Source organism: Schistocerca serialis, chromosome 1 (assembly GCF_023864345.2).
Source record: "Schistocerca serialis cubense isolate TAMUIC-IGC-003099 chromosome 1, iqSchSeri2.2, whole genome shotgun sequence".
NCBI classification, from domain to species: Eukaryota; Metazoa; Arthropoda; class Insecta; order Orthoptera; family Acrididae; genus Schistocerca; species Schistocerca serialis.
The window spans coordinates 1010230937-1010244243 of NC_064638.1; the positions used below are offsets into that span (position 1 = coordinate 1010230937).

At 43.4% G+C, this 13307-nt stretch overlaps 1 protein-coding gene across 1 annotated transcript in view; it reads left to right on the plus strand.

Annotated features, from left to right (window-relative positions):
* The window catches only part of LOC126413343 (delta-1-pyrroline-5-carboxylate synthase), a 204982-nt gene that overhangs the window by 131171 nt on the left and 60504 nt on the right, over positions 1-13307 (plus strand). Inside the window, exon 9 of the mRNA XM_050083259.1 lies at positions 6788-6939. Within this exon, the coding sequence (XP_049939216.1) occupies positions 6788-6939 (152 nt within the window). The remainder of the gene's footprint in view (positions 1-6787; positions 6940-13307) is intronic.

The following is a 13307-nucleotide window of genomic DNA, read 5'->3' on the forward strand; positions in this document are numbered from 1 at the left end:
CCTCAAGCTTTATTATGTTTTAATAACTTCTTGAACTCCTTTGACAGTTGAGGGAAAACATTCTTCTAGGTTTTCATCGATGTTAGAGTATTCGAAGTTACGGATTGGTTCTGAACAATTAAGAAGCTTTTCAAAATGTTTTGTAAGTATCTCTAAGTTTTTAGTTTTACAGAAGCCAAATTGGAGAGCCTTATCCAACGCCCCTCTGTTGTAAATTTACATTTGAATGACATGTACCTAACTCTTTAAATCTCACCTTCTCCCCCAAAGACTTACTGGAAAAGGGCCTCATTAGCATATCACCTACAGATCACATACAGAAAATACCTGCATACTAAATTTCCTTGTATGGTCGCTTGTTTTACTACCATCTAGACTCTAACCTTTTGATTTAAAAGTGTGGTAATCGTAAGTAAATCGAATATATTATTTTTACATATATAAACTGAATAGATAGTTTTAAATTCTGTAGTTAATAGTTTAACATTGTAAGGGAGAAGAAATGAATAAAAAATTAATATTGGCGGGAGTCGAAACCAGGTCCACAAATTACCCCGTTATTGTTTAGGCCACTCACCCACAGTCTAGTCGTGTCACTGAGCTTTTAAAAATACCTCATGCTCTACTCTTGCTCAGTATATTAAACGCAATATCAAATATCGCTGCGCCGCTTCTCTGAGCTGATTGTAGTGCGGCTGGCTGTCACATTTTCGTCCGTTTTATTTGCTTACCAGCATGCGTTCGAAGAGAAATGGCAGTTTTAGAGAGATTTCCGGCTCGCATTTGAAGAGAAATGCCGTAATTTTAGTGCAATTTCCGGCTCGCTTTAGAAGAGAAATGGCATAACTTTAGTGCGATATTTACAGTGGGCTGTAGCGCAGTAGCATATGATAACCCGCCGCCACTGACGAAATCATTTCAGAAACTGAACATGTTTTAATGGTTAGGTCGACAAGGAATGAGACACATTTCGAATAAGTCTGTGGAGTGGAAAAAAGGTCTTCAGCAGTATATAAGAAGCAGAAGCCGTCAGGCGAGGACATGAGCAAACACCGAAAAGATTGTCATGGGACTGAAAAGTAATCACTCTTTCGCTTCAGATGTGTTTCAGCTCATCTAAAAGAACGGCGAAAATTTCAAAAAAAGACTGGTTTGGCAAGCAAGGAAGTATTGTGATGCTTTACTTGCCAGTTGTTTTTGCGATGCACAAATGTTTCTAATATGACTCTGGGCTATGGCTGGGATTTATCGGTGCGCCCAAAAAGATAAAATAAAAAATGAGTGAACGTTGGAACAGCTCTGATCATAGAACGTCCTATTTAGAATGGCGCATATTATAAAATGCCCTGAATAGTAGTTCAATAGAAAATCTCTTAGATCGATACATTGTAAGAGGAGAGCAATATTGGACCGAAGCATATTGCATCGCTTAATCTAAGGGATTCTTTTTCTCTTGCAAAGAAGTTGAGCATTGAGATGTGATAGTGACTTGGTCGGAGATTGTCGAAATGATTGTTTTTTCGGCGCCTTTTAGTTTTTGGTGAAGTTTGATCCAATTATGAAAAGCATTTAAGAAAAGTTGAGGCCTCGCAACAAGGAAAAAATTGCATGTTTCATTATCTATCGCAGTCTTCACAACGAATTCATTTAAATAGCTGGAGACTTCATTAGTCGAACTATTTTAACACAGATAAAACGCTACAAATACTTTTTTTCTGTAGATGCAACTTCCGATGACGCGCAAACAAAGTAAAACGTTTTTATATTGCATTACGATTCTGTTGATGAAGGAAATCAATACAGAATCAGAGCTCGTTTTCACGACATAGACGACTATAACCAGAAGACTGGTCATTCAATCGCTGGTTTGCAATGAGCTGAACCGTTGATGCTTACATCTTTCAGTCTGGCGTGGGTAGGGTTATAGAAATAAAAGTTGTATGAGTGGCAACTATCAGGAAGCTGAAGCGCCTATATTAAAAGAAAATCCATTGGTAATTTCTTCACCTTGCGGTGAAAATTAAAGTCTTTCCAGCATCCATACTGCGGAGAGTATCATGGATGTAGTCAATTTTTAAAAAATTGTTTCAAATAAATAGTTTTTCCATTCTAATGGCAAAAATTGAAAGTCTGTAAAGATCCTGTCTTCACAGCCTGTCGAATAGGAAATGGTCTGCACGAATAAATGCTGTGAATCTGCTTGCTAAATATTTACCAGGTTACAAAGAGTAGTTGAGCTTGCATTTAACTTTAACTAGGCTGCAGAGGCACCTATTGAACTAAAGGGCATTCAGGAGTATTTGAAATCATTCAATGTATCTTGTTGTCTTCATTGTGGTACAATGTGAGTGCAATAAACATACGAAGTTTGTGCTTCTAGCACCGAAAGTAACAAAAATGTTGAAAGTGTCAATATTAAGAGTCTAATGTAAATTAAATAAATTAAGAAATATTTGGTATAGTACTTACGCAGAAAGTTACAAGGTAGCAGCAAATATTGGAATACTACCCGACTTAAACGTAACGATTCGCGGCACACAGTAACGGAAAGGCAATAGAAAACGCTTTGTAGATGAAACACAAGGATAGATTCAATGCCGAGTCCAGAGGACAATTTTAAACGAAATGTTTCAAATGTTGTTCTAGATATTGTTGAAGGAAATTAAACTATAAGGTATGCTGCCTTAGACAGCATGATGGACACGTTTGGTTTCTTGTGGATCTACATAAGCCTAGACGATTGTACGCTACCAGAGAACACAGAAGGCATGGCATCTCTGTATAGCATAGAAGTTAATTAGAAATTTTGCGTTCAAAAAACTTCATACATCTAATATGGATATGTGACACTCCCCTCTGCGTATTCTCAATGCTCTTCATAAGTGGAATTTTAATAGCATGTTTCTAAATACAGTGATAGCCTTACTGACTTTCTGCACTTCGCCTGTTACTGTCACCGAAACAAAACGTTCTTGCAACAGCTAAGAATTGTTTGAGAAATACAATGAGACAAGGGCGACTTGTTGCACTAGCTGTATTCGCAATGGAATCAGTCATCTCGCTCATGAGATTATACCGGTATTATAAAAGTTTGCATCTAGGAAAGCTAGAAGGAATTTATAATTTTGTAAAGTATCGAACTTTTTGTATACTTTTTTCCATTACAATTTTCTGACTTTATACAAACAACTAAGTCTTAAAATAAAAAAATGGGGGATGGACTAGGAACGTTTACCCAGGGCCTGAAAATCCTATCTGCCCTGGACGTGACACAGCAGAGAATAAAACGCTCTCACTTGCGAGTAAATCAGATGTTCCGTTAGCACTATATAGATCAGTACAATCACATAACTATGCCAGAGTTGGGACGGAATCCTCTGAAAAATTCTGGTTTGAAGTGGATACGCTATCGTGGTACCTCACACCTCATGGTCATGGACCGTTTTCTTCACATCAGCAGAGTCCACATGCCCGTATGTTGGAAGAGTGCTTCTAGTCTCTTACGTCTTCTGGGCGCAGACACCCTACCGTCCTTCTTAGGTCTTCCACTGAGTCACCTGCTATTACTTTCCAACTGATACTCACTTTTGGTCACAGTAGGTTGCTTGGAGTCGTGATCATGTGGAAAAGCAACCACTATCCAGAGCAACGTCAACATTTCCTTAATATGGCAATGACTTTCAGAGACCGCTGTTGCTCGGTTCCGTAACGGATGCCCGACATACACACGCCGAAAAAAATGCAACACTCGCAACGACAAGGTTATTTCATTGACAAGTAATGTGTCAGGTAGTTTGGTATTGTACGAAGATATGGCAAAAAATTCAGACCAAGTAAAACGCACATATCGCAGTAAGGGGTGCCCAAGCATTCCCATTAACACATAGTTTACCCCCATTGGCGGCGGCGCAAACGTGTATTCCCGCTTGCAAACGACAGTGAATGACATCCTGCGATATATTATCCCAAGCACCTTGTAACTTCTGTTGCAATTCGACAATGGTTCTGGCACGCTCTAGAAGACGAGTAACTTCCTGCCTTACCATGCCCCATACGTATTGAAATAGTGAGAGATCTGGTGACTTTGCTCGGCAGGGCTCATAAGAGCACGTTGCCTGGCAACAGCCGTACGTAGACCAGCGTAGTCATGCTAAAAAAGCATAACACATTCCTGTAGAAGAAACTGAAGTCGCATGTAGATAATGGCCTGTATAATGTAGCGGGAATTGGTTATTTTACCCTGTAGAAACACCAAATGTGACCATGACTTGTAATTGATAGCCCGCCACACGATGAAGCCTGAGGTGGGCGGATACACTCCGAAATAGGCCGCTCACCCTGTTCACACTGTACACGTGTACGTCGCATACAGACAGAACTTGCTTCATCGCTGAAGACAGGAGAATGCCATACCACTCTCCAGTCGACTCTTTCCCGACACCTGAGTAGCCACACAAGGCGACGTGGTGATGTCAGTGGTACTTGGTTCAAATGGCTCTGAGCAGTATGAGACTTAACTTCTAAGGTCATCAGTCCCCTAGAACTTAGAACTACTTAAACCTAACTAACCTAAGGACATCACACACATCCATGCCCGAGGCAGTATTCGAACCTGCGACCGTAGCAGTCACGCGGTTCCGGACTGAGCGCCTAGAATCGCGAGACCACCGCGGCCGGCGGTACTTGTTCAAAGACACGCGTGATCTTAGTCCTGCTGTAAACAGGCGGTTCCCGATGTTCCTCGGTGACCCATCAGGTGCTACATGTGCCAAAATTTCTTCCCTGGATGATGTTCGATCGGCCACTGCTACCCGTTTAAAGCATCAATCTTGATGTGCGTCTGCACTACGTGGACGTCCTGAACCTGGACTACGGGTGTGGGTATGATCCAAACGCATTGTGCCCAACACATGCAGCTCCATCTGCCCGCAGGCCAATAATGCGACCCGGTTCAAGTGGCTGCAGGTGTTCGACAGTAATAGATACTCATTGGCAGGGCTTGGTTACAACCTTGAATGACACACTGTTCACTTTTAAACTCCCCACTGTTATGGCCTACAGAGTCAAACAGAAGGACCACAGACATGCGTCCAGATCGCCGTCAAATCGCCGAGACCATGATAAATGAATCACTAACTCTGAAACCCCTCAGTATGCCTGTATTACACCTGGTGCCACTGAACACAGTGCTTGAGAGTGTTGCATTATTTTACCGGCAATTTAGGTCTCTGTCTTCAGGCATATCGGCAAAAGAACAGACACCACGTACATACATCGATCGGACAGAACATTATGACCACTGACCTACTATCGGGCAATAGTAGCGTTACCTGGCGAGGAATGACTGCTAGCGGTCACGCGCACAGAGCGTGCAGTATCATGGAGCTTGCTGTCAGTATGTAGAATGGGACCGAGAGCAGATCGTGATGACCTGGAGTCTCAGCATGAGAATTTTGGAAACTGCACGACCTGTCGCGTGTTCGAGGGGTGCTGTGGTAAGTGTCTTCAACATGTGACGAAACCAAGGTGAAACCACGTCCAGACGTCGTGTTGTTGGGCTGGCACCCTTCATCACAGATATTGGATGTCGTAGACCGGGCAGACTGGCAAAACAGGACAGGACTGTGGTGGAATTAACATCAGACTTTAATGCTGGGTAGAGTACACCACAGAGTGCACCAAATACTCCTAACGACAGATCTGTACAGCCAAAGACGACTGAAATGGTCACGTGACCATCAGCACTGTATGTTGGCGCAGTGCCAGAGCGTTGCATGGTCTGATGAATCCCGACACCTTCTTCATCATACCGACGGGAGGGCGCGAATCGGTCTCTTACAGGGGAAGAGGTTCCTGATGCCTATCTGGCGGGAGGGAGACAAGCTGGGGGCGGCTCTATCATGCTGTGGGGAAAATTCAATTAAGAATCCGTGGGTCTAGTGGAGCTCGTGCAAGGCGCCACGATGGCCAGGGAGTATTGTGAAGTAGTTGCAGACCGCGTATACCGCTTAAAGACGATCACGTTTCCGGACAGCAATGGTATTGCTCAACAAGATACTGCGCCATGTCACAAGACCAGGAGTGTGATGAATGGGTTCGAGAAACACAGTGGCGAGTTCCAATTTAAATGCTGCCCCCCTCCCCCAACTCACCAGATCTGAACCCGATCGAACATATCTGGGATGTCATTGAACGTGAAGTCAGATCTCATCAACCCCTCCCCTTAATTTACTGGAATTAGGTGACATTTGTGTGCAGATGTAGTGCCGACTCCCTCGAGCGATCTACCTAGACCTTATTGCTTCCATGCCACAACATGTCGACGCTGTTACCTCCGCCAAAGGTGCACATACCGGCTATTAGGTAGGTGGTCATATTGTTCTGGCTGATCAGTGCATAATTAAGATGGTGATTGCCAATAATCTCTTCAGTGAGAAGAACACCAAGCTCGAACTCTTGTGTGAATTGGATAGATGCTGCGAGTAATGGGCCTAATGTATAGTGGCACTAAATCCATGTTTTGCGGTATAAGTTGAGAATTTTGTTCTGACGCGATGGATTATAGGGTAGCCAGTACAGTTATGGTAACCACTGTGTCCGAATGACGTAGTGGTTAGCGCATCTGAATAGTATACAGGAAAGCTGGGTTCAGATCCCGCTCTGGCACAAATTTCAACTTGACCAGTTGATACAAATCAATATCCACTGGCAGCTAATGTCTTTAATAGCTTTGTGTCTTGATTCAGAGTGACTTCAGGATCAAAATGGTGTCTGTTCTTTCGGTCAGGCCTGCGCCAGATCGCCGAGACGAGCCACCAGAACGTGAACCGCGTGCTGAGGCGCACGCGACTCGCCAACGGCCTGGAGCTCAAGCAGGTCACCGTCCCCATCGGCGTGCTGCTCGTCATCTTCGAGTCGCGGCCCGACTGCCTGCCACAGGTACGCTACTCATTCCGCTCCAGCAGAGGTTTGACGCAGCAGGTATCGATTTTTTGGTACGGTTCTAGTTTCTGGGGTGCATAAGCTACATACATATTAGTTTACCATTACTGTCCTGTCTTCGTGTGTGGCTCACATCGGCAGGTACTACGAATATGACAAGGGTCATGGTATCATCGAACGCGTACTTTTGCAGTCAATTGAAAATTTAGGGATGTGCTGCGGAAGACTCTAGTAAGTGTTGATAAGAACATAATACTAGTGAGTAACTGAAATTGGTGCTGTTCTGAAGACAAAGTGCATTTGTCGCTACGGCCAATGAAATACAGCTCGATTTACACTTGTCAGGATATACGCTAAGGTGACAAAAGTTGTGGAATACCTCCTAATACCGTGTCGGATCTTCTTCTGCCCATTACAGTGCAGCAAATCAGTGTAGGAAGGGCTGAACAAGTCGTTGGTAGTCTCTTGCAGAAATACTGAGCCATGCCGCCTCTAAAACCGTCAATGACTACAAAAGTGTTTGCTAGTGCCGGAATTTTTTTTTTTTTTTCTTTTGCAGGAATTAACCTCTCGAGTATGTCCCATAAATCTTAAAAATCAACAAAAACAATCTCAATCGAGACTGTTTTTATTGATTTTTAGCTTTTTATACCGATCGCTGCTGTGTTCCATTTACAGAATGCTTTCTAAAATTTTAATGTCCCATAAACGTTGATGGGTTTCACGTCGGGTGATGTGGGTGGCTAAACCATTCGTTCGAATTGTCCAGAACTTTCTTCAAACCAATCGTGAACAATTGCGGCCCAGTGACATGGTGCGCTGTCATCCATAGAAACTCCATTGTTGTTTGGGAACATGAATTCCATGAATAGCTGCAAATGGTCTTCAAGTAGCGGAATATAACTATTTCCAGTCCACTGCATGTGAATACAGCCCATACCATTATAAAGCCAGCACCAACTTGATCAGTGCCTTGTTGACAACTTGGGTCCTTAGCTTCGTGCGATCTACCCTACGCTTGAACCCTGCCATCAGCTCTTACCAACTCGGGAGTCGCCTCACCAGGCCACGGTTTTTCAGTAGTCTAGCGTCCAGCCGATATGGCCAGGAGTCAGGACACTCGCGTCGACCGTCTGCTGCCACAGCCAAGTAACGCCAAATTTCGCAGCGCTGTCCTAGCGGGTACGGTCGTTACAGACCCCACAATGATTTCTGTGGTGATTCACGCATTGTTGCCTGTCTGTTAGCGCTGACAACTCTACGTAAACGCCGATGCTCTCGATCGTTCGTTAAGTGACAGCATCGGCCGCAGCTCGTGGTGAGAGATGATCCGTGAAATCTGGTATTCTCGACATGCTTTTGACACAGCGGATCTCGGAATATTGATTTCCCTAACGATTTCGGATATGGAATGCCCATGCGTCTAACTCCAACTATAATACCGCGTTCAAAGTCTCTTAATTCCCTACGATATTTATCATGTCGGAGATGTTTTCACACGGATTATCCGAGTAAAAACGACAGCTCCGCCAATGCACTGCCCTTTTATACCTTGTTTACGAGATACTATCGCCAGCTTTAAGTGTGCATCTCGCTATCATGACTCTTGTCACCTCTGTGGATGGCCAGCGGGCTGCACCGCTCCCGCCATCAAATACTCGTACACCAGTTTGAGTCCGGCAGCGTGACGACTCCAAGTCTGCTGCCAATTCCGCTGAGTAAAGATTTGTTTCTAGCAGTTTTCAAGCAGGAAATCTTCCCAGACGCGAATATTTTGCTTATTTGAAGAAATAACTCCAGCCCTAATAAATATCAACAACAGATTTTAAACAAAGTTAGAGACATTAAAGAGCTCCGAACCCTATGAATCTCCGTGTATGTAAGTGATGCTTGTAGATGATAAAGAGCTGAAGCTTCATACGTGCTTCGAGTTAAATACCTACAAAACCGAAAGCAGAAACTGCATTCCGAAGCTTAGATATGGCAAACGCAAAATACTGTACGAAATTGTGGAAAAATTTTGACTAAGGAGCTATTCTGATAATGAAAGAACAGAATTTCACTGAGTTCATTAGTTTTCTCTGTGTGATGTCTAACTTTAATTAACTGAAATATTTAGGAAGACTATTGACGTCTATACTACACGTAAAGTTCAGATATTTTTATGTGATTTTTGTAGTAGGTTGACACTTTGCAGTAATTTTCTATCGCTGCTAGGAACGGAGGAGCGCTTTTAGCGTCAGCGGTGAAACTTTGAACCTTAAACTTAAGATATTAACGAATTTAAATCAGACCATAGATCACCGATGTCTGATGGTCGAGTGCAGGAAAAAGCTCTTTGACAGCTTCTAGCTTGATTATTCTCGGCGCATAGTATAAGAGGGCAGTCAAATGTAAAGGACACAGATGGAGAAAGGTAAGTAAACTATCTATTGTTTCAAAAGTAATCTCCGTAACTGTTAATACATTTATCCCATTGGGAGACGAGACATTCACTGCCTTCATGGAATAACGTTTGCGGTTGCCGACTGAACCACGATTGTATGCAAGCGGACACCTCTTCGATCGTAGTACGAATGTCTTTCTTCAGGTCCCCACAAATACGGAAATCGCATGGGAAGAGGTCGGGATTGTGTAGAGGGTGTGTGAGGGCATTCCAGTGAAACTTGTGGGTGGACCCACGTGTCGGCAAAGTCATTTCGACTACACTGCTGACGCAAAAACTAAATTATTCTCTCCCTGTGCCGAAACCACATAATTGTGCGAGCACTGTGGGTAGCAGACGATGCGTCATATGAAATTTTGGGTCTGTCCGTGAAGCATGCTCGTGTAGCCAAAGCAGTTAAGGGTACCTGTCCGGTAAAGCGGGAATTGGATTCGAGTCCCGGTCCAGCACAAATTTTCATTTGTTTCTAGTATTTGTGTAGCTGTGGCGGTACCGTATTCGCAACTGCATACACACTTCATCATTTAATACCGCTATAAATGATCAAAAGTATCTGTTTCTTTGGACATGCAAGCGTGAGCAAAGGAATGTTGCACCAGGCCTTGCAAATACTGTGAAATACTACTGTATTTACCGTAGAGTAGATTTGCGGAACATCATTTTTTTCTCGTTAGTAAGCCACAAAAATAACAAAAATGACCCGAAAGTTTCAGAATGACTTCAGAGCTGTTAGACATTGTATGTGTTTCCATTTCAAGTCCTTATTTGTCCCAGAATAATCTTATTCTCCGTGGCTTGCAGAAAGCCATACATTTATATGCTCCTTGCTTAAACAAACAGAGATTGTTCCGAGATGACTTAATGTGAACATGAAAAGAAGCCTCAGTTTGGATTCGGTCACGTTACTTTGCCTCTGGGACTACTGAGTAACACGCGCTGCTCTCCAGCAGTGACCTGGATCTGCATTTCTGTCGTCGCTCAGGACGTCCCTTCATTAACTACCAGAAATGAACTTCCACTTCTCACTTAGTTATTCTGCTTCGTTAAGTTCCGTTATATCCTCTGAGGAATTATTAACATCTATTCATTAATCTCTGAAAATGAAAATCAGATGTTCGTTAGTTTTGTTCGTTAGTCTTCCACAATCGCTAGAGAATTTGTTAACGTTCCTGCGCAAAATCCACTATTCTGGTTATTCAAAAGCACTCTTCGTATTTCACTTGCATTAATCAAACCACCGGTATCGCTCAATTATCGCTATGTCGTTGTTTTCCACTTCTCTCATGCGCTCTTCGTTATCGAGCATGCTAATCAACAGGGAAGCAAAAAAAAAAAAAAAAAAAAAATGCAACAGCACGAAATGCACATCAAATAATTGTGAGATTTACATCCAGAACTACTGTCATTGACAAGCCTACGACATCAGTAGACGAACCTAGGTGGGGGACGGATGGGGGAGGTGGCAGGGGGGAGGCGAAGGGGTAAGGGATGGGAGGGGGGTAAGGAGGGATGGGGAGGGGAAGGAGGCAGGGGGGAAGATTACCACTCTGTTCTGTCGGTCTCCGCTGTCAGCTCCCGAAATCAGAGAACAAGTTCTGTGCTCGAGTACTGCGATCTTTCGAAAATCCAATCTGCAGTAATCAACATGCATCCTGCAAACAAAAATCGTGTCAGGTCCAGACAACTCTCTTTGTTTAGGAGACATAGAAGGGATTAGATACTGGCATTCAAGTTGATACCGTGTTCCTTCACTTCCGGTTCCACACTTTCGCATTATGAACAAAATACGTGCGTACGGAGTATCAGGCCAACTTTGTAACTGAACTGAAGAGTTTCTAGCAAAAGGTCGTGAGAGAAACTTCGAGCGTACTTTGAGGATATGTTATACGATCATTGTTTTTCATAGTATAAACAACTGGTGACTCAGGACAGTGTATTTAACAACCTTACATCAGTATTTACTTCAGTTGCAGAACAATAATTATAGCTATTAGGGTTAGTATCTTTTAAGTTGGTTAGTACATGTGGCAAGAGCACGCCATTAATGCTTATTTTCCTTTGGGCAGTAGGTCTGGTGTTGAAGTGTGGACGAGTGGACGCAAAACGGTCAGTCTCTACTGACACGCGTGGTTCAGTTGGTGGTGCAGTTACGACCGTGTAGAAAACATCAGGTAGTAAATTACGTGATGTGTTTGCGGGAAGACAGTTAGACGCATAGAAAAAGCAACGAACACACTGAAATAGGTATATACAAGGTCTGTTCGGAACTTAAGGTCCGATCTGAGACGCATAGAAAAAGCAACGAACACACTGAATTGGGTATACACAAGGTCTGTTCGGAACGTAAAGTCCGATCGGCCGCGAAATGGAAACCACCGTGAAAATCAAAAATATTTTATTTGCAACAGTTAGCTATACCTTAGCTATACCTTCCAGTTACTCCTTCTACATAGTCGCCGCTCCGGCTTAGACATCGGTCGTAGCGTTGTACCATGTTTCAAATACCCTTGTCAGAGAAGGCAGCCAGCCGCCAGTGCTTTCCGCTAATTCTCTGTACTGGTCTAAAGCTCGTTGTCTGTGTCAAAATATTGTCTTTATAGCTATAGGTACATGTGAGCAGAGATGATACTTAGAGGGAGCCAATTAGGGGCTGTATTGTGGAAAACCAAACACTTCTCATCTAAAACGCTGCAGGAGCATCTTCAATGCCCCTGCAAAGTGCAGTAACAGGTAGGACTAAAAATGGTTCAAATGGCTCTGAGCACTATCGGACTTAACATCTTAGGTCATCAGACCCCTAGAACTTAGAATGACTTAAACCTAACTAAGCTAAGGACATCACACACATCCATGCCCGAGACAGGATTCGAACCTGCGACCGTAGCAGTCTCGCGGTTCGGACTGCAGCGCCTAGAACCGCACGACCACCACGGCCGGCAGTAACAGGTAGGCAATGTGCATCAAGGTGTTTACTGTACACATTTCGACAGCATATTTTCCTAGAAGACCCAAACCGTTTATTGTTTCCTCCTACGTATATTTCGTGAAATGAATATGAAGATGAGGTTAGAGAGAGTCAAACTCGCACTGAGGATTACCAACAATAGGTCTTCCCACACACCATTTATGATTGGATCTGGAAAGAAGGGGGGGGGGGGGATAGTGACCTCGATACACAAAGTACCCTCGACCACATACCATAATGTGGCTTGCGGATTATTGGATCTAGATGTAGCTTCTCAGTTGCTCACACGACGCCCAAAAGTCCCCGTTCCAGTCATATCACAAAATAATAATCTATAAAGGTTTCGGGTATCAAACACTGGCCCTTCCCCTGCCTACTCTGGTATATCGATGCTTAGGTATCACTCAAATTGTATGACTGAAAAGTCGGATCAGTATGACGTCCTAGATACAAACGTATTTTAGAAGTCAGCACAATGTGCAGATTCAAATATATCTCCGTATGATGTTTAGTGTAAGAAAAAAGCAACTCTTCACTGCCAAGTGTGACAGGACCCGCTTGACGAACATTGTTGACATACATGTCGTTTAACTATAGAACAAACATACTCAACGTGTAATATGTATGCCAAGCACTCTGGCCTTGGTGCGTACAGTCTAATTCAGTGCTGTTTGCAGTGGCGAGATAATCGCTCACAAGGTATCGAGGCAACGTCATCAGTTCATTTTCCGATAGCCGCTCTAATTGCAAGATGCCTCCATCTTTAAAGCACTGGATTCGCATTTAGTAGCAGTGGGATTAATATCACTGACGAGGCTGATTTCCTTCCTCATCCACATACATTCTGAGACTGTGCTCCGTCTATGATCATCTCTTTCTCGATGGGGCGTTAAATCATAATGCCTGTTTTTATCGCAAGGTTGACCCGGCATCGTGGTATTTTTCTGATGTTCC